We start from the raw sequence: 21,547 nt of genomic DNA, 5'->3' as shown, positions 1-21,547 counted from the left end.
TGTTTGTTCTAGTCATCATATCCAAACCGTGGCACTTGCTAAAAAATGTGGGTGGAAAACACCTTTCAGCTCTGAAAATTCTGAATGCAGAAACAAGCGCGTGTGTCTTCTACGGAAGCTCTGGGGAATGCCCCCTTATTTCTCATTCATTCTAGTGTGCGACAAGGCTGGAACTTCTATCCATAGAGAGCCCAGATGCTCCAAAATTGTGTAATAAAAATAGTTATCTATCTTTTTGCAGATGGTGCAGCCCTACTGATGTGTACACAGAGCAAAATGCATAAAACTTTGGAGAACTTTGACAGCTTCTGGAGCAGCAAGGAGCTATGCATTAATGCACAAAAAAAAGTAAGGCCAATTTCAACGACTTTGCCTTTAAGGAATTCTGCAAGGGGCTAGGTGCTTAAAACCATCAAGAGCTACGACTGATGGGTATTCACTTCAATAACAAACTGACTTGGTGTGACCATATTGACAAGACAACCAATACCTCTCAGCACCAAGCAAATGTCATGTTGAGGGTTAAACACAAAATTGGTTGCCATGCCCAGAGCATCATCTTACAGATGTATAGACAAAAAGCAGTAGCAGTAGCAATATGTGCCACAGAACTCTGAAGATACAGTGACTTCAAGCGATCTCAAAAAATTGAACATTCGCTGTAATCCCTTTTGAATTTGGGCCCTGGAACACCACTTCTTCCTCTATGTCTGAAATTGGGTTTAGTGCCTATCTCGGGCACTATCACCCTAGCAACTGAGTGCACTGGCTATGCCTAAATCGCAATTGTCATGTGCATCATATCTGAAATTGGTTATGGAAGCCAGGATCCCAAGCAACTTCCAGTACAATTCCTGGCTAATCTATGTTAAAAGATGCTAGAGAGAACTTGGACTCTGTCACCTTTGGTCCTATCCAGCTGGCATAGATCACACTATGGCAGGCTTGGTAAAAGACACCATCATGAGAAGGAAATTGAAGTCTCTCCTTGGACAGTACCATTCCTCATTCTTGACTGGTAACTATTTGCAAGTAAAACAGACATTGGGTATGGAAAAATATCCAATGAAATAACCAGTTTAGGACTGATTGCTGTGATTGTAAGTTTGGAGAGCAGGAGATACTAACACGCGTTTGCTGTTTTGCACAAAAATGAAGCACTTACGCTGCGAATAGCTTGGACTACTGTATAAGCATTCCTCGATTGTTAACTGCACTAAAGCGCCTGCACGTTGTTAGAGAACGGATCATCCAATGATCTACGTGGCAGTGGCCAGTTACAGTCTGGCTCCCTGGATAGTTACTAGAAAACACTGTAATGTGCTCACATGAGCTTATCCAAAGCTGATCTTCATTAACTCAAACAAAATTAGTATTCAGGTTTCACTGTTAAATGATACGGCAAGAGGTGGTTGATTTATTGATCATATAACTCTCAGAGCACCAAATTGCCTGAATATCTCCGGAACCCTTGAGGCATACAGTGTTGTTTAGGTCTGGCTTGAGAACATAGCACTCGGAGACTTCTTGTTATCAGTTCTTCAAACTGTGTAGAAAGAGGGCTTTAGCTCCGCCCAGATGAAGATTGTTTTCTCACCTCACGCAACTGGCTACTGGATATACCATTCTTTCTCCCATCGCAAAGCACGACGCACTATTTGACCATTCTAAAAATGCTTCGAATCATCACACACCCAATTCATTAGCTTGAAGATGCCTTGCATACAGAAAGGAATCATATTTTTTACACTGCAACAAGCTTTTTAAAAATTACATTCACAACTCAAAATGTTGAAAGCCTGATTGCTTTTCCGTGGCTTATTTCATTCACTTTGTCTCTGTATATTCTGGGGCTTTACCCAGTCACGCCTTTTAAAGTTGCAAATGCCAAATCCGTTGTGCAGTCTCTGTTTGGACAAATTAAGCATAATCCAAATTATCCTATTGAACAAGTATGAACTTCTTGGTGCTTTCGAAGAAACAGCTTTTGCACAACAAGAAAAGAAACTGTGGGGGAGATTTTTTTAAAAGTCCCGCAGCACAACGCAGCCACCCGCGAGGCTGCGCTGTGTTGCGCAATAAGGAGCGAGCAGAAGAGCACCATATCATCAGAGTTAATGCTCTCTCCTCCCCTTTCTGTTGCACAGGCGCAGATTTCAGCGGCCGTGCGCCATGCGCTATGCACACACCTTAGTGCTAGGGTGTGTGCATGAGTGTAGAATATGTTTTGTACAATAAGGGTAACCTTCCTGTACAAAATACTTAGTAAGACATGATGCAAAGCTTTTCCCACTTTGCATACGTGCTGCACAGTGCAGCATGCACGGAAAGTCGGAAAAGCACGGAGAAATGAAACATTTCTCCTGTTAGCGCCTTACTTTGAAGGTGATTAACTTTGGGCGCAAAACCATGTTTACAAATCTTTGTAAATATAGTTTTGCGTCAAACGGCATAAGTGGTTGAATAGGAACGCCCATGTACCACCCAGGTAACGCCCCCTCGGCGCAAAGTAATACAAAATGGAAAGAAAATAGCAAAAAAATATATATATTTGCGCTCGATTGCGTCACTTTTGTGACGCTAAACCAGCGCAAAAGGTTTGTGTATTTAAAAAGAGGAAGATTCATTCCAGTCCTTCATACAATTTTTAGAAGAGAGAAACCAACAGTGAATCCTCGTCAGAGAGCCCGACTTTATATGTGCCTAATGGAACCGAGTCTGTGGCCAGTAACAAAGCAGGGCCTTGCATCCTGAAAAGTAAAAAACCTTGGAAAAGGATAAAACCATTTAAAGGTGCTTTCAAAATCAGACCCTAAAAACACTCATCTGAACCATACATTCCTCCACCATGCACTCATCTCTTTTCACCAAACAGTTATACAACAAATCATTTGTTTCTGGGGAATGACTCACAATAATACAACACTGAACTACAAGAAGGTCACAGAAAAGCTGTAAGGTCAGGGTGGCTTTTGGGTGTCTCAGGGGCCCCATACTTAAGTCTCCAAGGCTGGTGAATTCGCGGGAAGCAGTTCTTGTTGGGTGAGGGAGGCGTGGGTGGATTTTCACAGACCCTTAACCCGTCAGTGACGGGCAGATTGTTATCAGAACTTTTTTGCAAAACGGAAAAAACTCTTAACGTTCCAGATGTTGCCGCTGGATTTAGTCTGGACACCAAAATAAGTAAATTCAAGCGGATGGGGCTGGGCTAGCAAGCTAGCGCTTCCTCTTTGTGCTTTATGGATTTACTGTTCTCACATTGAGTAAAGGGCATGAATCAAGAAAAGATAGTGCAATTAACACTATGCCCAGACGTTTGAGCAATATTATTGTGCACTTTTGTTCTTACCCGCAGTGCCACTGGATTATACCGGAAACCCAACCATACCTTCATCATCGTCTTCTTCAGGTTTGTGTTGTTCCTGTCCCTCCGACGACTCCTGGGCCAAGCTAAGCATCCTTTCTTTACCTTTCTTGTACTTCTGCTGCCTGGCTTTGATGCGGTCCATTCTGGAAAAAACGAAGAGGTAACATTTCAACCATCGCTCAGAGTCAGAGCTTCCGCCATTTGTAATTCATGGCTCTACACCACGTATTTTAAAAATACGAATAAACCTGATTTGCTGTGCACAACCAGAACCCTTTTAATTGGGGTCTTAGTCCATCTGTTGCCCAAAATACCTAAAAATGTCTGGATAAATAAACAACTGTGGCATGCGATTCCCCGTATTTGGTTGTTCAGTTCTAATTGTATGTTTTCAATATTTGATTGACAGGTCTCTCAATTCCTGCGGCAGAGCAAAAATGCAAAACTGATGAAGCATCCAGCCCCCTAGTGGAATGCACTCGTAGAATGCGGCTAAAAGGTCGTCTGACCGAAAGCACACGAGATACGCTCAGATACCAATGCTCAACCAAATTCGTAAACTTGAACCCATATGCTTACTCTCTGGCATGGGTGTAAAATTGCAATGTTTTTGAATTCACAGATGTTTCCATGATTGCCGTAAAAGTCATGAATTACTAATCATTAGTGTGGGAGAAGTTCTGTATACGTGATTGGACATAGTATACTACTACGCAAGCAAAATGCAACTACATTAATGCAATTACTCTTTATTTTATTTTTGAGGAAACAATTTTTTTTCCAATGGGAAAAATTGCTTTCCTCTACACAACAACTAATCTTGGGGGTGTTCTCTTCCTCACGCTATCTCAAAATCAGCCAAATCCTTGCCATGGTCATAATGTGTCTGGGTTAGTGCAGCAGTTTACACATTGGTCTACCCAGTACATGTCTCTCAGGACATAATATCGTTAAAATCATGCTGTCGCCTAATTTGAGGCCTGAAACGACATGACCATTTCAGAGCAACTTCTAAATACCTCAATGTCCTTCCAGTAAAACTAAGACTGACCTTTAAAACACTATGGGGCAGATTCATGTTAACTAGCGCATCCCCAGGGATGCGCCAGTTAATGTGCGCCATAGTGCGCCACAGCTACGCCACTCATGGTGCGCCGCATTTACAATGCGGCGCACCATGGTGCAAAAACGGCACAGATGCGTGACGCATCTGTGCCGGAAATGTGGCGCATTGCTGGAGTTGCGTCGCAAGCGCGACGCAGCTCGAGCAAGGCTCGGGGGTGCCCCATCTTCACAATGCTGCGTCAAGACCTACGCCTGCTTCAAGCAGGCGCAGGGTTTTGACGCAGCATTGGCCTGAAAGTGACTGAGTGAAATCTCATAGATGCACAGGAACGCCTCCTTATGGCGCAGGGCTTTACAACGTGACGCATCTCCTAGATGCGTCACGTTGTAAATAGGGCGCTCAAATAAAGTGACGCAATTGCGGCACAAAGAGGAGCAAGGGCATCATAAATCTGCCCCTATGCCTCGTACACACAACACTCCATGGTGGCACACTGGACTCCCTTGCTAAACTGTTTGACCCATGTCAACAGACCAGAAGCCTGGTGTACACTGCCAATCCAATTGTTAAAGTACAGGGAATGCAGTGGCTGATCATTCCAGTTCTGGGCCCTCCCTGTGCAACTGGCTACATCTTCAACTGACAGTAGAAAATTAGTAACTCAAATTTAGAAGTTCAATAAAAACTCCCCACTTCACTGTGATATTTTGATAATCATAGGCTCTCTTTTTTTTTAGAAGTAAAGACTTTATTGGGCAAAATAAAGCAATACAAACTCGATACATTTATATCATAGCCTCTCTTTACTTGTCTGTCCAGATGCACCCTATTTTCTGCCCAGTCAGACAGAAACCTGCAGACCAGCACAGCCTCTCCACCCACACTCTCAGGACTCTATTACTCTTTCAAGGATTAACCATCTACATCGGAGCATATTCAGTGATGGGCTATCAATATCATGGTCAAACTACTGTCTGACATAAATAATGTATCCTAAAATTCATGTAAGAATATTTATCTTCTTTTGGAGTTCTTGTTAGAAAATATACAATCAATGGGACGATATTTATGTCAGATCATATTCTTAAATATGCAACGACTATCTTAAGGTACTGTTCATCGCTGCTTTTAGCAATGATTAAATAAACCAAAGTGTTACTCCAGCTTCAAAGTACTCTTTCCCCAAAGAGCACTTAGACAATATCACGGTGGCTAGTAGATTCTATCAAAATTCCAATTAAATACAATAATAAAATCCCTACCCTTTATATTGATTTTATTCTGCCAGGTCAGAAAAAAATATCTGACTATTTCTAGGGAGGAAATAATTCATAGCGAAGTCTAAGAACACCCACGAACTCTAAGCGTCGTTGGTTGTTAGCAACCTTTCCATGGTACTCGTACTCTGAAACAGTTACACTCCACCTCTGGAAGATGATGTACTCAGGCAGAATATTACACCACACTGTGGACAAATCCACCTTTGACGGCAAACTCAAGTATCATGAGTTAAACAACTTCATTTGCACTCCTAAATCTAGCCATTTTTGCATAAAAGTTGTACTTGCACGTGCAAAAGATGTGTGGATCGGAACCAGGGTTATCCATCTCAAAGTGTAAAGTTGTGCAAACACTAGAAGTGTAGTTATACTGAAATACATTACAGACTTTTCTGGCTCACTTTATAGCTAATTGACACCTTCAGCAACATCTTGCAAGTTTCTGAACTTATAAAATTCAAAAATGCACTTTAGCACCACAAAATAGAGGTATGACTTGAGGGGCATAGTGGAGGGTGCTTCACTGAAGCTGTTGAGCATTGCTTGTTAGCCTAACTTTTACTGTTGTGGAGAGATATGTATTTCTTAGAATGAGTGCTTAAGTTAACTGGGACCATATTAGGCGGTGGTGTTCATAACCTGACAGCATACTATTTACAGTATACACCCTGTATATCGAACCCACAGTATCATTGATAAAGAATATAAAGGCCAAAATATTGACAAATGAGTAAGCCTAGCTTTTCTATACTAAACTCCACATATATGCAACTACGGGGTATCTTCAAGGTACATAGGTGTGAAGTTAGCAATAGTAAATCTATACTTCAAGATTTATGCAGTACCACTTGATATACTGTCCCTCAATATTCTGTGCTTGATATTCTTGTACTACAATATTGTTGGTGTTGATATACAGAAGAAAAACTACCATTTGCTGCTTGCAAAATACTAGTCACAATTTAAGAACTGTGTGAGAAACCAGGGCTTTTTGCAGTGTCCCCACACTTTTTGACCCCATTTTGACTACTTAATACTGTTTTTCTAATTCAGATTACACCCTGGGCTCTGCTAACCAGACCCAAGGCTGGGTAGCCAAACTAGACTTCAAAGAGTGAATGACAGTTAGGACAGGATACAGGTTCATCTCCACTTCTTTCACAGCCATCCATACAGGAGCCCAGTAATTGAATTAGCAAAGGGGCTGGAAGGGAAGTGTTAGGGAAAGTTATCCACACCAGTTGGTCCCTTAGCCATATCCTAATGTCCAAGACAGAGTTTCTCTATTTTGGATTTTAAAGAATAGTGCTTTGTAGGACTAGAAATTGCGACACATTAGAGGAATTTGTCATACCTGAAGGTGGCACACTGCACCCCATTTGTCAGGGGTGCCCCCCGGCTTGTCACCCCAGAGCACGTATACGTATGTGAGAACTGCCCAGCAACTTAGATCCCTGCCTAAAAACTACAAGAAAAAGAAGGATTGCCCTAATGGAATCCTGGTCTGCATGAAGAGGATTGCACTCTGAATACTGCATCTGATGCACATTGTGGAAGTACAGTCCAGGGTGGTCTTGGTAGACATCTCAGTGAAGGCACTATAGGGCTGAATTCCTCTAGAGGGGCTGTACAATTTATTTCTTAACGAGCAAATCCTGACTCATTGTGTACAAGACAGTACCTAATCCTGCATTAGCGTCTCGGTTAGGCTTTAGAGGCTGTTGCTGCTTGTCCTACCTATGTCCTGCAGAGTTTATTGATTTATCGCATTGTGCCTGAAACCTGCTTTTAAAAAACTTCACTGTTGTGTCTTAATTGTTTCACCAAAATTTGCGTGTTTGCACAGTTCAGGGGAACGGGCGGCAGGAGCTCTGTTTAATGCTCCGGGTGGACTTCTAAGGGAAACAGTCACACAGGTCAGCTTCTCAGCTGCGGCGGTACCGGCAGTTACCACTCCTCTTAAGGAGTGACGCGGCCATGCAGCGGACGCGCTGCTGGTGCGCCGAAGGCGCGCCTAAGGCAAGCCAGTCTGCACCCGACCGCGCCAGAATGGGCCCAGGGGCCAGGACCCTTGGACCCCTCAACAGGGATAAGCTCTACTACTCTTTAATCAACTATTTCAGCTTTGAGAGAGTGTCTCTTTTACATGTAGTCACTCCATGCCACCGGACACTCGTCACCATGAATGTGCACGCTGCTCTTTTAAATTTGAGCTTTTTCCTAAGTCGAATATCGTTACCTCCCCTCACTCTAATAAAACCTTTAAAATGGCCCTGCTGAACTGCCGCTCCCTACTTAAGCATTCCACCGAATTGAGGTTACTTCTGGAGGAATATGACCCTGACGCCTTGTTCGTTACGGAAAAATGGCTATACAGTACTGCAGATCCAGCGGTAGTCCACACACTACCTCCAGGATACCTAATTCAGATACAAGATTGGGTAGGAAGGAAAGGTGGAGGATTAGCTATCATCTACAGGGATAGATTTCATTGTTAAATTACAGATAGCTTGATCCCTGACTGCAAAGGCTGTTTCTTTGTGATTGGCTTCTCTCCAACTTGTACCTTTTCAGGTGCCCTTATCTACCCTCCACCTGGCCCTAGTGCTAATTTCAGTAAAGAACTCCCAGATATCATAGCAAATTCAGTAAGCTCTACCTCTAATTTTTATATTTTGGGCACCTAAATATCCACCTTGATCTGGTTTTGGACCCTGACTCTGAGGCTTTAACTGACTCCTTGGATGCCTTGACCTTGAAGCTAAAAGTGTCCTGATCTACTTATCAAAAAGGTCATCTTCTGGACCCACTTTTCTCTAATATTGACCATCTTATAGTGGATAAGTCCATTCCTCTACCATGGTCAGACCACTACTTTGTCCCATTTGCATGGACCTCACAGGAGGGCGGACAACCAAGGGAAAAGGGAAAATCATTGAACCGGAACTGGGCTATACTTCCTATGGAGGCGTGGCCTCCACTCTTGATAATGGAAAACCAGTGCTCTGCACTGACCCTGAATCGAACAATATCAAAATCAATCTTTGGCTTGAGACGTCCTTGGATAGTCTAATTCCTAAAAAGTAGTCATTTAGCAAAAAAATTGAGCACGGTGCCACCTGGTACTCCCCTAAACTCAGGGAGTTGAAACAGCTCTGTAAGCGCCATGAAAGAACGTGGAGAAAGGATTTTTCGACCTTCGAGAAGATTAAATACAGAGATGCAGTAAATGCATATAAGGCTGAAATTAGATAACCCCAATCTGACTATCATGCTAATAAAATGTTGTCGGCTGCCAACTCCCAGCGCAAAATTTTTAAAATTACCAAATCTCTTGTGCAACCTCCTGAGCCTTCCTTACCCTCTGAAAATACCCTAGAGCGCTGCAATGAATTGGCTTTCTTTTTTCATAAGAAAATTCAAGATATTTACTCATCCTTTCCCCCCCTTTCTGTCTCGGGTGGCATGGTAAATTGACAATCAACCAGAGTCTGATCTCCTCTTAACCCTTCCATGGACTCCATTCCACTTATAGACATGGAAATTTGAAAACTGCATTTAGATCACCTGAAATCTTATTCCCCCAGCGATCAAGCACCCCACCATGTCCTGAAGCAGGTGTTTGACTCAGTCGCCCCTGCTATTCTTGAGCTAGTTAATAGCTCTTTTTCCTCTGAGATTGTTCCTTCCCTCTGGAAACGGGCTAGGGTTAGAGCCCTTTTGAAGAAACCTGCCTTGGACCCCGAAGTTCTTGCTAATTATCGACCAATTTCATTACTTCCTGGGATTGCCAACATTTGCGAAAAGCACATTAATTCTGTTCTTTCTGCTTTTTTGGAAGAAAATCACTGCCTTCTTCCCTCTCAAACGGGCTTTAGGCCCCAGCAGGGCACGGAAACTGCTTGCTGGCTGTTACAGAGGAGGCCAGGAAAATTCTCGGTGTTGGAGGCTCCGCTGCTATTATTTTGCTAGACCTTAGTGCAGCCTTCGACTGTTTGGAAAAAGATTCAGCATGGATGGACTCTTCCTTCCTAAAGCTGAACGCTGCTAAAACAGAATTGATGTTTCTGGGAAAAAGTACCAATCAGGAGGTCGGCACTTTCTGGCCCAAATGCATGGGAGACTTGCCCGCCCCTAAAGACCAAGTTAAAAGTCTTGGTGTATGGCTGGACCATAATCTGAATTTTAAGACGCAGGTCTCCAGGGTAGCAGGTACCTGCTACGGCATTCTTAAAATGATCAGGAGGATTCTGCCCATTTATTCCTTTAAGGATAGGAAGCTGTTGGTACAGGCACTGATCTTATCCAGGCTTGATTATGCCAATGTGCTTTATTTGGGCTCCCCTTGTTCAACGTTAAAAAAACTTCAAACGGTTCCAAAGTGCGCAGCGCGACTTCTCATGCAGGCGCCCAACAGGGAATCTGCTAAACCGCACATTAAGGCACTTCACTGGTTGCCAGTTGATAAAAGAATTCATTTTAAGGCCTTGTGTATTGCCCACAAATCACTGGCGGCTAGTACTCCTCCGTTTCTTCAATCAATCATCTCTCCATATGTCCCTAGAAGATCCCTCCGCTCTGAGGTGAAACATCTTGCTATTGTCCACAAATTCAATCGAGCCCGGAGCGGGCCGTCTTTTTTCGGTCATTACGGCAAAAAGCTGGAATCAGCTCCCTGATGTTATCCGTCTTGAAGTTAATCATCTTCTCTTTCGCAAGCATCTTAAAACCTTCCTGTTTTCCTGAGTCCTTCTAGTCATGTAGTTCTGGGCATTGTCTTTAGCGCTGGGAGGCTTCTGGTAGCCATGCACTTTATAAATGTGTTATTCATTCATTCACAAGAGAATTTATGCCAGTATCTAGTGGACTCTAGAATCTGAGTGGGTCATAATCCAACCAACTTCATTATTAATCATGCAGTAGGTGGCACAGTTTGACCCACTCATATTGAAGGTCATCAAAGGGATGGAGGCCTGCAGACCACCATATATGTGGCTGACTTTCAATAAGCATGTTGTTTAATGTAACCCACATGGGACTGCATTTAAAAAGAAAATTTAACTTTTATAAAATGTTTGTTTGAGAGTTGGCAGCAGTCCTCTTCCTGCTGCCTAAAACACTTTTTTTAACTTCACAACGGGGAAGGGGCACCAGATTGACCCCCTTCTCATTTGCGAATGGGCTACCCCCCTAACCTAGGGGCAGGTTACCTTGCAATGATTCAGGACTGCTATTTCAGTCCTAAACTTCTAACACATGTGGATATGAAATCCTATTAAGAGACTCATGCAACATGCCCCTTCCAAATAGTGATTCCTTATCAATTTTTAAACCCATTGTAGGAGTCAGAAAAAACGTTACTGCCCCCTACAATTGGTTCAGTACATTGCAAAAACCATTTTTGAAGCACAAATTTGGAGTCAAATGTATTTGTACGTTTCAGGTCAGTATCTAAATTATAGTACAAAGCGCTGTTCTTTGTTTAGTACTATATATCCCCTAGAGTGATGGAACACATGAAACCTCAGAAGAATTTGTTGGATGTGTGATAAAAATAATCCATCAGACAAAGAAAGACTGAACATGTTTGAGAAGCAAAGCATACTGTCTCTTCAGCTGATCCATTGATTTCTTTTCTTCTTCAATCCTTGCCTTCACAGCTTTCACAATTGTAGCCTGGAAAAGTTCAGCCCCTCTACAGAAAACAAAGAAGAAAAGGAAATGGTAAAACGTTACACTGTTGAACTCTCAATCTATCTCTTTCTCTGTATTTATCTTTCTCTCTCTTTTTATAGCTCTAGCTAAATCGTTATTGTTGACTTCTGATTCTTTTTCTTCAATTTCTCTTTCACTCTCTCTCTCTCTCCCCCCCCCCCTCTCTCTGTCGTTCTCTCTTAATGTTCTTTCCCCCTCCTGGTCTTTCCCTGTACACCTCTCCCTCCCTCATTTTTGTTTTACTTTCCTCTTCCATTGTTTATACATGCCTTCATCATTTAACCCGTCATTTGTTTCTACTGCACCGCGTCCCTCCCCACGCCCTTCTTTCCTTTTCCCTCTGCACCCTCCTCTGCCTACCCTCACTCCATATTTAAGCTTTACTCTCTCCAAGCTTTTGTTATCACTCCCTTTTACTGAACAGAGGTAACACACTGAATTAATTCAATCTTATTGGTATTTTCATTAGACAGGCCTAGTCCCTGTATTCATGATTCCCTCTATTGCTCACCATCACCACTGTGTTCCCAGTTTTACCATCTGTCTGCCATATGATGTCTGCCTATTTTTTTTTACTTATAGAGGTTATTGACACTTGGCCCATTTGTTTCAAATGTGAACATTTGAAAAGGAATTGAGCTAGGGATTCGTTGTCAATGAAGTGCATGTTAACGCTATGGACATTCCAATGTTGGTGGCTGTAGAATTTAATATACTAGCCTAAAAAGGCAAATTTCGAAGCTCTTGGAAGTAAACTCCCCCTTTCAAAATATATTTGTTTTTCTTTCATTCGCCATCTTCCGTCCTATCTTTCTATCTCTGTCTTTGTTTTTCTTTCTTTCTTTCTCTCTCACACACACGCACACAAACACACACTTCGGTCTAACTAACATTGCATTTGCATTTTTGGGCTTTATTGTACTGGCTGCCTGGTAATACTCTTGCTTTCTTAGTCAGTATTTAACATTGAGAGATAACAATCCAGCAAAGTACATATCATTTTAAACATGTGCTTTATTCAATCACCCCGTGTGTAGGTGTATCTGTTTATGTGGTATTAGTATAGCACGAAACACGCCAAATGGCAGTTTATCACTGAAGAGGGTAAAAGGGAAAAGTACAGTCAATGAGTAATTGGAGGGGTTGCTGGGTTCTGAGGTTGGAAATGGACTGCTAGGTCACAAGCGAGGTGGACACTAAAAGTGAAATATTGTATATGTATTCACCATTATTCTCATTATACACACCCCACCAGCTCTTGATCAGAACCTCACATTTGTCTTTAACTTTTTCCAGATTTGCTTTCTGTCATGTGCTGCACATTTGGTGCATAACGATCAATGGCTCAGCAGTAGCGGCTGGTGGTGGGAGTGCTGCAGGCGGTGAGGAGGAGCAGGGTGGAGCAGGGTGTGGGATAGTAAACTATGGAATACGGCCCAACGGTGGTAAGTAAACAAATAAATAAATAAAACGAAGGGGCATATTATCAAGGGGGTTTATCTCCGCTTTTTTGGCTTTAAAAGCCAAGAAAGCGGAGATAAAATTATCTCCCTATTACCTAGCTGTCGCTAACACCAGTTAGCAACAGCTAGTAGGAGATAGAGACCATCTTGGGCCCCGCTTTGCATGTCAGTGATATTTATCACTAATGACATGCAAAGTGGACGTGCCAAGCTGTTAGCAACTGGAAACAGTCGCTAACATCGCTATCTACTATTACCAACTTTTGGAGATATTCGTGCTAAGCGCGAATATCTCCAAAAGCTAACACCTGCCCTGAGCAGTTCTTAGCCATGTTATCCAATTATTATGTTATTATGCTATTATTATGTTTCTTATATAGCGCCAGAATCGACCCCCGAAGGGGTATCTCCGCACTTGCCTTGGGAACCCGTCCTGGCTTTTCCCTGTGGTATAGCCCCTACAGGGTATCCCCAAGGTGAAAGCCAGGCATCCCGCCGCAGGGGGCCGTTGTGGAGATTAAGCAAGCTTAATGCCCAGAGTTGCAGAGTGTGAACCCATGATTAGGTCAGGCACCGAAGCGAGAATTATCGAGTCCATGGACATTTGAGCTCAAGACCCTGCCGCGTCGGGAATTGAACCCTGGTCCCGGGTCTGACCTCTGCTTCAGGGTCTGCCTGCTCTAACCAGTGAGCCACACTTCTCCACCGGATGCCGAATACCCAATGGTGGGTGGATAACATGGCTAAGAGCATTTGCTCGGTAATGCATGAATATCACTGACTTTTCAGCGATATTCATGCATTGCGGCCGATTTTTATCGCTTAGGAGATAAACCTTGATAATGATTCAGAAAAGGGGGTGGTGATGGACAGAGTTTCTGAATTAAGCAGAATACTCCTTCCCAGTCAACAGATCAGGGCTTGATCCATCACCGTTTTTTAGCTCACTGCACCATCCCAGTTCAGAACCTGGCTACATGCAAATTAGTCTGTCCCTGTCCCAGTGCATCATGGGAACAGGGCAAACCAAACTACCAAGCCAATTCTTTCACTGGGAAGAAAACAAGCTTCCGGGGACCGGTTTCTGGCATTACAGCCGTCATCGGCCCGGCTTACTTGAATCCTGATGGTGCAATGAGCAAGGGACTCACATCTGAGTATACCCTTCCACGCTTATGGTGGACAAAATGATTCAGAAAAGGGGCTGGTGATGGTCAGAGTTTCTGAATTAGGCAGAATACTCCTACCCAGTTGATAATAGCAAGGCTCCTAAGCGATAAAAAATCGCCGCAGCTCGGCGATAAAAAATCGTCGCTAAACCAACATAGCGATAATTATCGCTAGTTGTTGGTAATATGCCCCGCATTTGGCAATGCAGCGCGCGCAATTACATTTTTTTTTTACTTACCTCTGTTCGGCTGTATTCCATAGTTGACTACCCCCCACCCTGCTCCACCTCCGCCCCGCCCCACAGCCCCGCAGCACTCCCACCACCGGCCGCTACTGTGGCTCAGTAAAAAATGGCCATGTATATATTTGGCATCCGGTAGGATATTTTAAAGTTCAGTACCATGCCTGTGCTTTTTAACACCTCACTCTCTTGCCCCTGATGATAAAATATCTGAGCTGGTTTTGATATAGAACCTACAAGCAGCTCTGACCATCTCCTCCCTTACCTTCACTCCAGACTATGGGATGGAATCAAGACATTACCTCTGCAGATCTTTCCTCAATTGTAAGTTGCCAGCTGAAGGTGTAAAACAGCAGAGATCATTTTCTCCTACTTTTCAGTGTTAGTTTTCGATTACTACTCCTGCTGAAATCCACATTTGTACAGTATCCGCAAAAGAATGTAAGTTTACCGTTGCATGCAATGTCTCTCCCTCCTTTATCACTCAAATTAAAAGAATTGACCGCTCATGTGAATTTTACCATGATTCAAAGGCTTCCCTCTCCCTACCTCTCACATACATCCCACAAACACTTTCAACATGCCTCTGTGGAAAACCTTTAGAATCCCTGCATCTTTTGTCATGTTTGTGAACACTCTAAACTCTCCACCACCGTCCTTTTCCTTTCACATAATGCCTAGCCACAAAGGGATTTTGAGGTACGACTGCTGTAGTATTCTATTTCTACCCTTATTTACACTTGTAAATTGGCCCCAAGACATTTTAAATGGTAATAAAATCTGACCAGTAAGGGATTATTCATAGAATTCTGTACATATTGAAAGGACTGTTCTCTCTTTGTACTTTTACTATTAGGGAGTTGGATGTTTTAGGGCCAATTCACAAGAGTATGCAAGAGTGTACTCCTGTAGTGCTAATTTCCTTATTCATAAATGCTTTTGTGACCCAGCCCTTATGGGTTTAGCAAACCCTTTGCATGCATCCAAACATGCTTCACCCTGTGCCATATTTCAGTCAGGGTACACTATCTCTGTTTTAGCAGAAGTGCACCTTTAACCTGGTACACAAAGATCAACTAGGAGCAGGGTGGCCTACTACAGATAATGCATTGCCTCCAGGTCAGTTGAGAACTTTGCATGCCTTGGGGACACTCATTAATCACCAGCTGATTGAAGAAGTCAGCCCGCCTTTCATAGTGCACTAGGCACCCAGCCTGCATTTTCAGGGGGGAGAGATCTTTCTGCAGGCAGGTAAAGTGAGTGAGTGCCCTCATCTTCAGAGAGATGTCTGGGGGGGGTCAGTGGGACCCCCTTACAGCCCTGCAGAGGGTTGCAGACTGAAGAGAGAGGCACACTGACTGCATGCCACCTCCTTGTGGAACATCAATATGCCTCTGATAGCTTCTTTACCTCTGCACTCACGTCCATAATACAGCGTAGGTGAAGAGGCACAGTGCTTCCCTCATGAGCATGGAGCCACCCTCACTTCCATGCAAGTGAGATAACACTTCTTTGTGATAGTGCCAGGATTGTGCCAGTGCTACCTGAGTGCCGGCACTGTCTCTATTACATAAAGTCAGTGGAAACATATGCAGCCCCTTCAGTAATACCAACATTGTCATGGGGGGTGAAGAAAGCACTCTCACATTACTACTCAAGGCACTTTGGTAGTAGAACCTCCTGAAACTGATATTCCACATCTTCCCAGATCTCCTGTTTAGCTTAATCATGGTCTCCGCTACCCTTCTGCATTTTTATGTATCTACTCTCTGTCCTTCTAGTCTGAATCCTGCCCCTGCACCTTGTTACCACTAAAAGTTCCCTTCAGACAGCTTTGCTACTTTCATGTATTTTATCTATTCATCTCTCTGTCTTTAACAAAATGCTCCAAATTATATTTTGTTACTAGCATATAAACTGCATTTGTTCACTCTGACTTAAACCTCACCACTTCCATACCACAAATAGCTCCTCAGGTTAAGCTCAAGTTATTCCCTCAGTTTATATTGGGGCAGGGACCATTATATTGTTTTTAATCAGGTAGTCATTATTTAATGCTTGAGAAGCACTTTCTTTTCCATCTCAGATTTTATTGTGCTGTTTGCTGCGATTTTATTTTTTATCTCGAAACACTCAGCGAGATGGCAGTTCTAAGCAATTACATGGACTGCGGTTGCAAGAGTGTGAGAAAAATGTGCTAATACCACAGGTTAACAGTGAGACTGCCAGGATGCACACAAGGCACACTGTCCACTTGCAAAGGTTGAGCCATCAATTTAAGTAATCAGGGGGAAGAAACAGCACTACATGGCCATGTGTAAAAGGTGGTTTAATTCAAGACCGCCCATTTAAAGTCTACTTTAAAGCGACACCCACCTGGACGCGAGGATCTGTGATGCTTTTATGTCGGCAACAACATGGAGGAAGTAGTAGCTCATGAAGACTCTCCTTTGCAGCAACAGGAAGGCAAAGCATATACTGTCCCAGATGATTCCAGCCTCACCACTTGGCAGCTGGCAGTTTACATGATCCTTAGCTATCAAATGCAACACAAAATAGATCATTATCATTTACAATAATTTAATTTTCAAAAACAATTTTAAAATAGTGCTATCAACATGAAGAGATTTAAATGAAACAATGAGAGTAAACCAGTCCATATTCAAAAGTATACTGATCAACGAGCCATAGATGCAAAGTCCAGCATAACCTACTTAATGTTAGAAATTCACACAGGTAAGAGAATAAAAAACACGGGGGCATATTACCAAGGGGGGGCGATAGGCAATTATCGCCGGTTTAGCGTCCGTTTTCGGCCGCTAAGCGGCGATAATTCTATTGCTATATTAGCAAGCTGTCGCTAACTGATGTTAGCGACAGCTTTTAGGCGATAGAGAGCGGTTTGGGGCCCGCTTTGCATGTCAGCAATATTTATCGCTAATGACATGCAAAGTGGGCGTACCCAACCTGTTAGCGACTGAAAGCAGTCGCTAACGTCGCTATCACCTATTAGCAAGGTGGGCGTAGCGATGGAATATTCCCGCTATCGCCAAAAACTAACGCCTGCTCAGACCAGTTCTTAGCCATGTTATCCAAAGGGAGGTGGATAACATGGCTAAGAACATTTTGTCGCTAATGCGTGAATATCGCTGTATTCTCAGCGATATTCACGATATCACCTGAAAAATTATTGCTTTGGAGATAAACGTTGCTAATAGCACGTTATCTCAGCGATAATTTCCGGCGATGCTTAGCAATAAAAAAATCGTTGCTAAGCCTAGCTAGCGATAAATATCGCTACTCGTTGGTAATATGCCCCACGTTTCTTTAAATGGTCATGTACTTTGACATTGAAAATGCTGTACCCACACATAGTATGGCAATGATCAAAAACACAAAAGAGGAAAAACACTTCTGTAAATGCTAATTAAGCGTTTATGAAAGAGGAGAAAGTATATTGACGAGGATTTGAAATGCAATAGCAGATATGTTACTTATAATGCCAATTTAGAAATCTTGAGGTGCAAGAAGGGCAAGGACATTCCACAACTAAAATGGACACAGTAAAACAAGCATTTAGAGTGGTGAAGCAAATAGTAGGCTGTTGAATCCAGAGGTAAGTAGCAGTTAGGTCCCAGGGGCCAGATTTTTCAGGGTTTTGTTGCTCATGCGTCATGCTAAGGATGCAAGGCAACTTTTACTATTACTATGCCATGCAGAGCCACCTTGTGTGACTCTGCAAGGCATAGTGAATCTGGAGTAATGCAAGGCAGTGACTAGTCACTGCCTTGCGTTACTCTGTATTTGGAAGTCGTGCCACGGTAGGAGCGTGGGCATTCCCATTCATCCACCCATGGTGGTTTGCGCATTCCCAGATTTACTAAGACTAGTAAACCTAAGGATGAATCAAATTGCTATGCCTTCCCTGGTGAGGTGTAACGAGGAGATATATGCTCATTTCTCCTTGTTATTTCCTTTTTCTACGTGCACTGCATTCTGCAGAACACGTAGAAAGAGGAAAATGCTTCTGAGGATTGTTTTGTGCAGGAAGGTATCCATTCATGCACACATACAGCAAACCTGCTTTTAACGCAGGCATCCTTGCACCCTGGCACAAGGGTGCCTGCATTGGTGGCAGGCTGCACTGTGTGCCCCAGCATAGAGAGAGCAGGAATGTGCCCTATCTTAGATGCTTTCTCCATTTGGCACAGCTCAGCAAGTTGTCTTATTGCGTTTTGCTGTGTCAAATCTTAGTAAATTTCGACCTAGATTTACAAACAGTTTACACAGTGCAGCAAGGCAAGTTGCAGTTCGGTGTTGCATCAACAGGAGAGAGCTGAACTGCACCGTATTTACAAAGATATGGTGCTGTTTAGCTCTCTCCATGTAATGGGGCACTTGTGGCTGCCTAGAGCCAATGCAGGCACCCTTGTGTCATGGTGCAAGGGTGACTACACTATGGGCAGGATAGTCTTTGTGCAGGAAGGCATACATTCTTGCACATGAAGTATATTTCCTCTTATTATGTGTGCTGCATAATGTGCAAAGAGAAATAAAGATATTTCTCCTTGTTACGACAGCCTCAGAAAGGAGTACGATTTTGTCGCAAAGCCATATTTCCAATTCTTTGACATCTGGGGTTGTGTTAAAATCCATGTGTGGATGTACAGGAACGCCCATGCACCCTCCCTGATACAAAGTAACACAAAGCAGCACTATGCGCTGAGTTATGTTACTTTGTATTTACTTAAGCACACAAGGCCACGTAAATCGACTTTGCATGGCTTTGTTAATTTCCAAAATGGATTTGGCATTAGGGCTGCGCCACAAAACGCAGATGCAAAATCTTCATAAATCTAGGCTTAGGTCTGCAAATGTAATGATTTACCAGAGCAAATTTGTGCTTGCAATTCACACAAATCGAATATATTTTCATAAACCTATTTACTCCTGCATAATATCTTAAATTTTCTATTTCAAAATGTTCCATGAGAACTCTTGGGAACAAAGGCACAGTCTAAAGTAAAATGTAGCATTTTTGACTTCTGTTTCACACTAGAATAATTACTTGTACCTTTTATTGAACGCTTCCTTACTAGCGTAATCATTATTGAAGTACAAGCCATGTGACAGCCATATTGTAAATGTAACATACGATCAACAACTAGTCTAATGTGATTTGTTGTGCAGCTTCCAGAGATCTTTCTGCTAGCCAAATATGATTTCTGGCACAAAGACACAGAAATAATTAGAAACAGTAAAAGTTGACTGAGCAAAACCAATGTTTGTTTACTCAAGATTAATTTGTCTCAGTTTAGTTCTGACAGGCACTGTCCAAAAGGAGGGGGACAAGATGAGGTGTAAGCTAAATTTATTTTACACTAACATACCTGTCCCTAAAATACAATACACAGTAGCAGATGCCTATAAGATTATCGCAAAATCCTAACATATCATCAGCATATGAATTAACACATTACATCAATATTTACTTTCTGTCCACTGTAAAAAGATAAGAAGTAGAACGTTGCTTTAAAAGTATTTCTACTGACTGTCGGAAGGGATTGGTTGAGAGGTTTGGCTTTGTCCAAGCCAAGCTGAACTCAAACATCACCCAGTGAGGTGCTTTAATGAAGTCTAAGATGTGGTCAGTGATTTCTCTTGGTTTTCAAAGACCAAATGATATTTCATATCTCACAGAAAAGTTATATCACATATCCTCAGATAAAAATGAACTGGAAACTGGCCTTCATTTCACTCATACCGTCACAGAATCTGGTTTAAGTGTGCCATTTAGTTTGTAGCAATTTAGTAAATATCAGATATTCAGGACAGATGTCTGAAAATGCATATATAATCCCAGGTTGAGGTACCTTACAAATACCAATAACATTAAAATCACTAATCTCTGACTAGAGAACTATTCCTATAATTCCAGATTAAAGATAGCGAGATGCTTTGGTATTACTTACGGATATTATAACCTTTCACCGTGCAGGCCAGGCTGAAGACTTGAATCAACCAACAACTGTTCTTAATTAATGATTCGATATAACCACAGGCGCCTATCTGCAAAACAAATGTGCACAAAAATGAGCTCTCACAAAAAAAAAACAATGCTATAAAGGCATGAACAGTCATGGATAGGCAGCACTTAATAAATATATTACTGATCAATGTTGGCATTTTGAAAAACAAATTCAACCAAACCTTGGTTTAATCATATGCACCCATAACCCTGCACTCCTCAGGACTGGGTACTTTAATTAGCCAGTGGTGGCTCGTAATGCGAGTGCTGTGGGGGAGGGGCAGGGTGAGGGGCAGTGGAGTCGGACATAAGACAGCCACGAGTAAAGTAAGTAAATAAATTAAATAAAACTATTTACCTTGTGCACGCTGCATTGCCGAGTTGGCGATGCAGTGAGTTCAAGCTAAATAGTTTTATTTATTTATTTAATTTACTTTACTCGTGGTAGACGTATGTCCGACACCACTATCCCCCCACCCTGTCCCTTCCCCCGCCCCGACGCACTGCCCCACAGCACTCCCCCTGCGAACCGCCACTTTAATTAGCACATAAAGGTAATATATGTGGGTGATTCATCAATTAAAAGATGTGATACATAGACATGTTCACTAACCCAAAATGGCTAGAGCTGAAGGAGCAAAGTTAAGAGTGGCTCTGATATGTATCTGTAACATTGTCATGATCAGGTTGCTGTTCCATAAATCAATCCTTGCCACATCAATGGAAGCCTTATGTCAAATCTTGTGAGATATACTACAGGCCATACTGCGTCAAATGGTCTACATAATACTTTTTAAACAGTTGCATTTTGGCGAGCCAAGCCACTTAAAAAGAACAATTGCTTTTTTCCTGGATCTCGCATGCAAGTTTGTTCTAGTGGTCTCAAAGTATCGATCAATTTCACTCTTCCTTGCATAGATCGTTAAACTGAACCTCTCAATATTACACTCACGCCTCAATGTGAACATTTTTTCTGGAAAATCACACGCTATTTGCAATAATTCATTGAATAGTTAAATAATTAAAACAAATTCTTTTTTTTAGGAAATCAACCTTTTTCACATAATCACCCCAGAGTTTTAATCTTTTTTTTGGTAATATTTTCCAAGTTTTGGGACTGATTTCAGTGACAAAGCCATTCATTGCCTCTGTGCTGTCCTCTGTCCCTGAAATGGTATTTGGAGAATTTAACTTTTCACTCAGGCCATTGTAAATTG

General features: G+C 42.4%; 1 protein-coding gene across 1 annotated transcript in view; it reads right to left on the bottom strand.

Annotated features, from left to right (window-relative positions):
- PIEZO2 (piezo type mechanosensitive ion channel component 2) overlaps positions 1-21,547 on the bottom strand; it is a 1,150,823-nt gene that overhangs the window by 258,417 nt on the left and 870,859 nt on the right. Inside the window, exons 27-30 of the mRNA XM_086964934.1 lie at positions 20,275-20,371; positions 16,679-16,838; positions 11,319-11,408; positions 3,389-3,510 (exon numbers count right to left, since the gene is read on the bottom strand). Of these exons, the coding sequence (XP_086821060.1) occupies positions 3,389-3,510; positions 11,319-11,408; positions 16,679-16,838; positions 20,275-20,371 (469 nt within the window). The remainder of the gene's footprint in view (positions 1-3,388; positions 3,511-11,318; positions 11,409-16,678; positions 16,839-20,274; positions 20,372-21,547) is intronic.

Source organism: Lissotriton vulgaris, chromosome 4_1 (assembly GCF_964263255.1).
Source record: "Lissotriton vulgaris chromosome 4_1, aLisVul1.2, whole genome shotgun sequence".
Lineage (NCBI taxonomy): Eukaryota > Metazoa > Chordata > Amphibia > Caudata > Salamandridae > Lissotriton > Lissotriton vulgaris.
The sequence above is the reverse complement of the archived record's forward strand: the minus strand, read 5'-3'. Positions and strand labels throughout refer to the sequence as shown.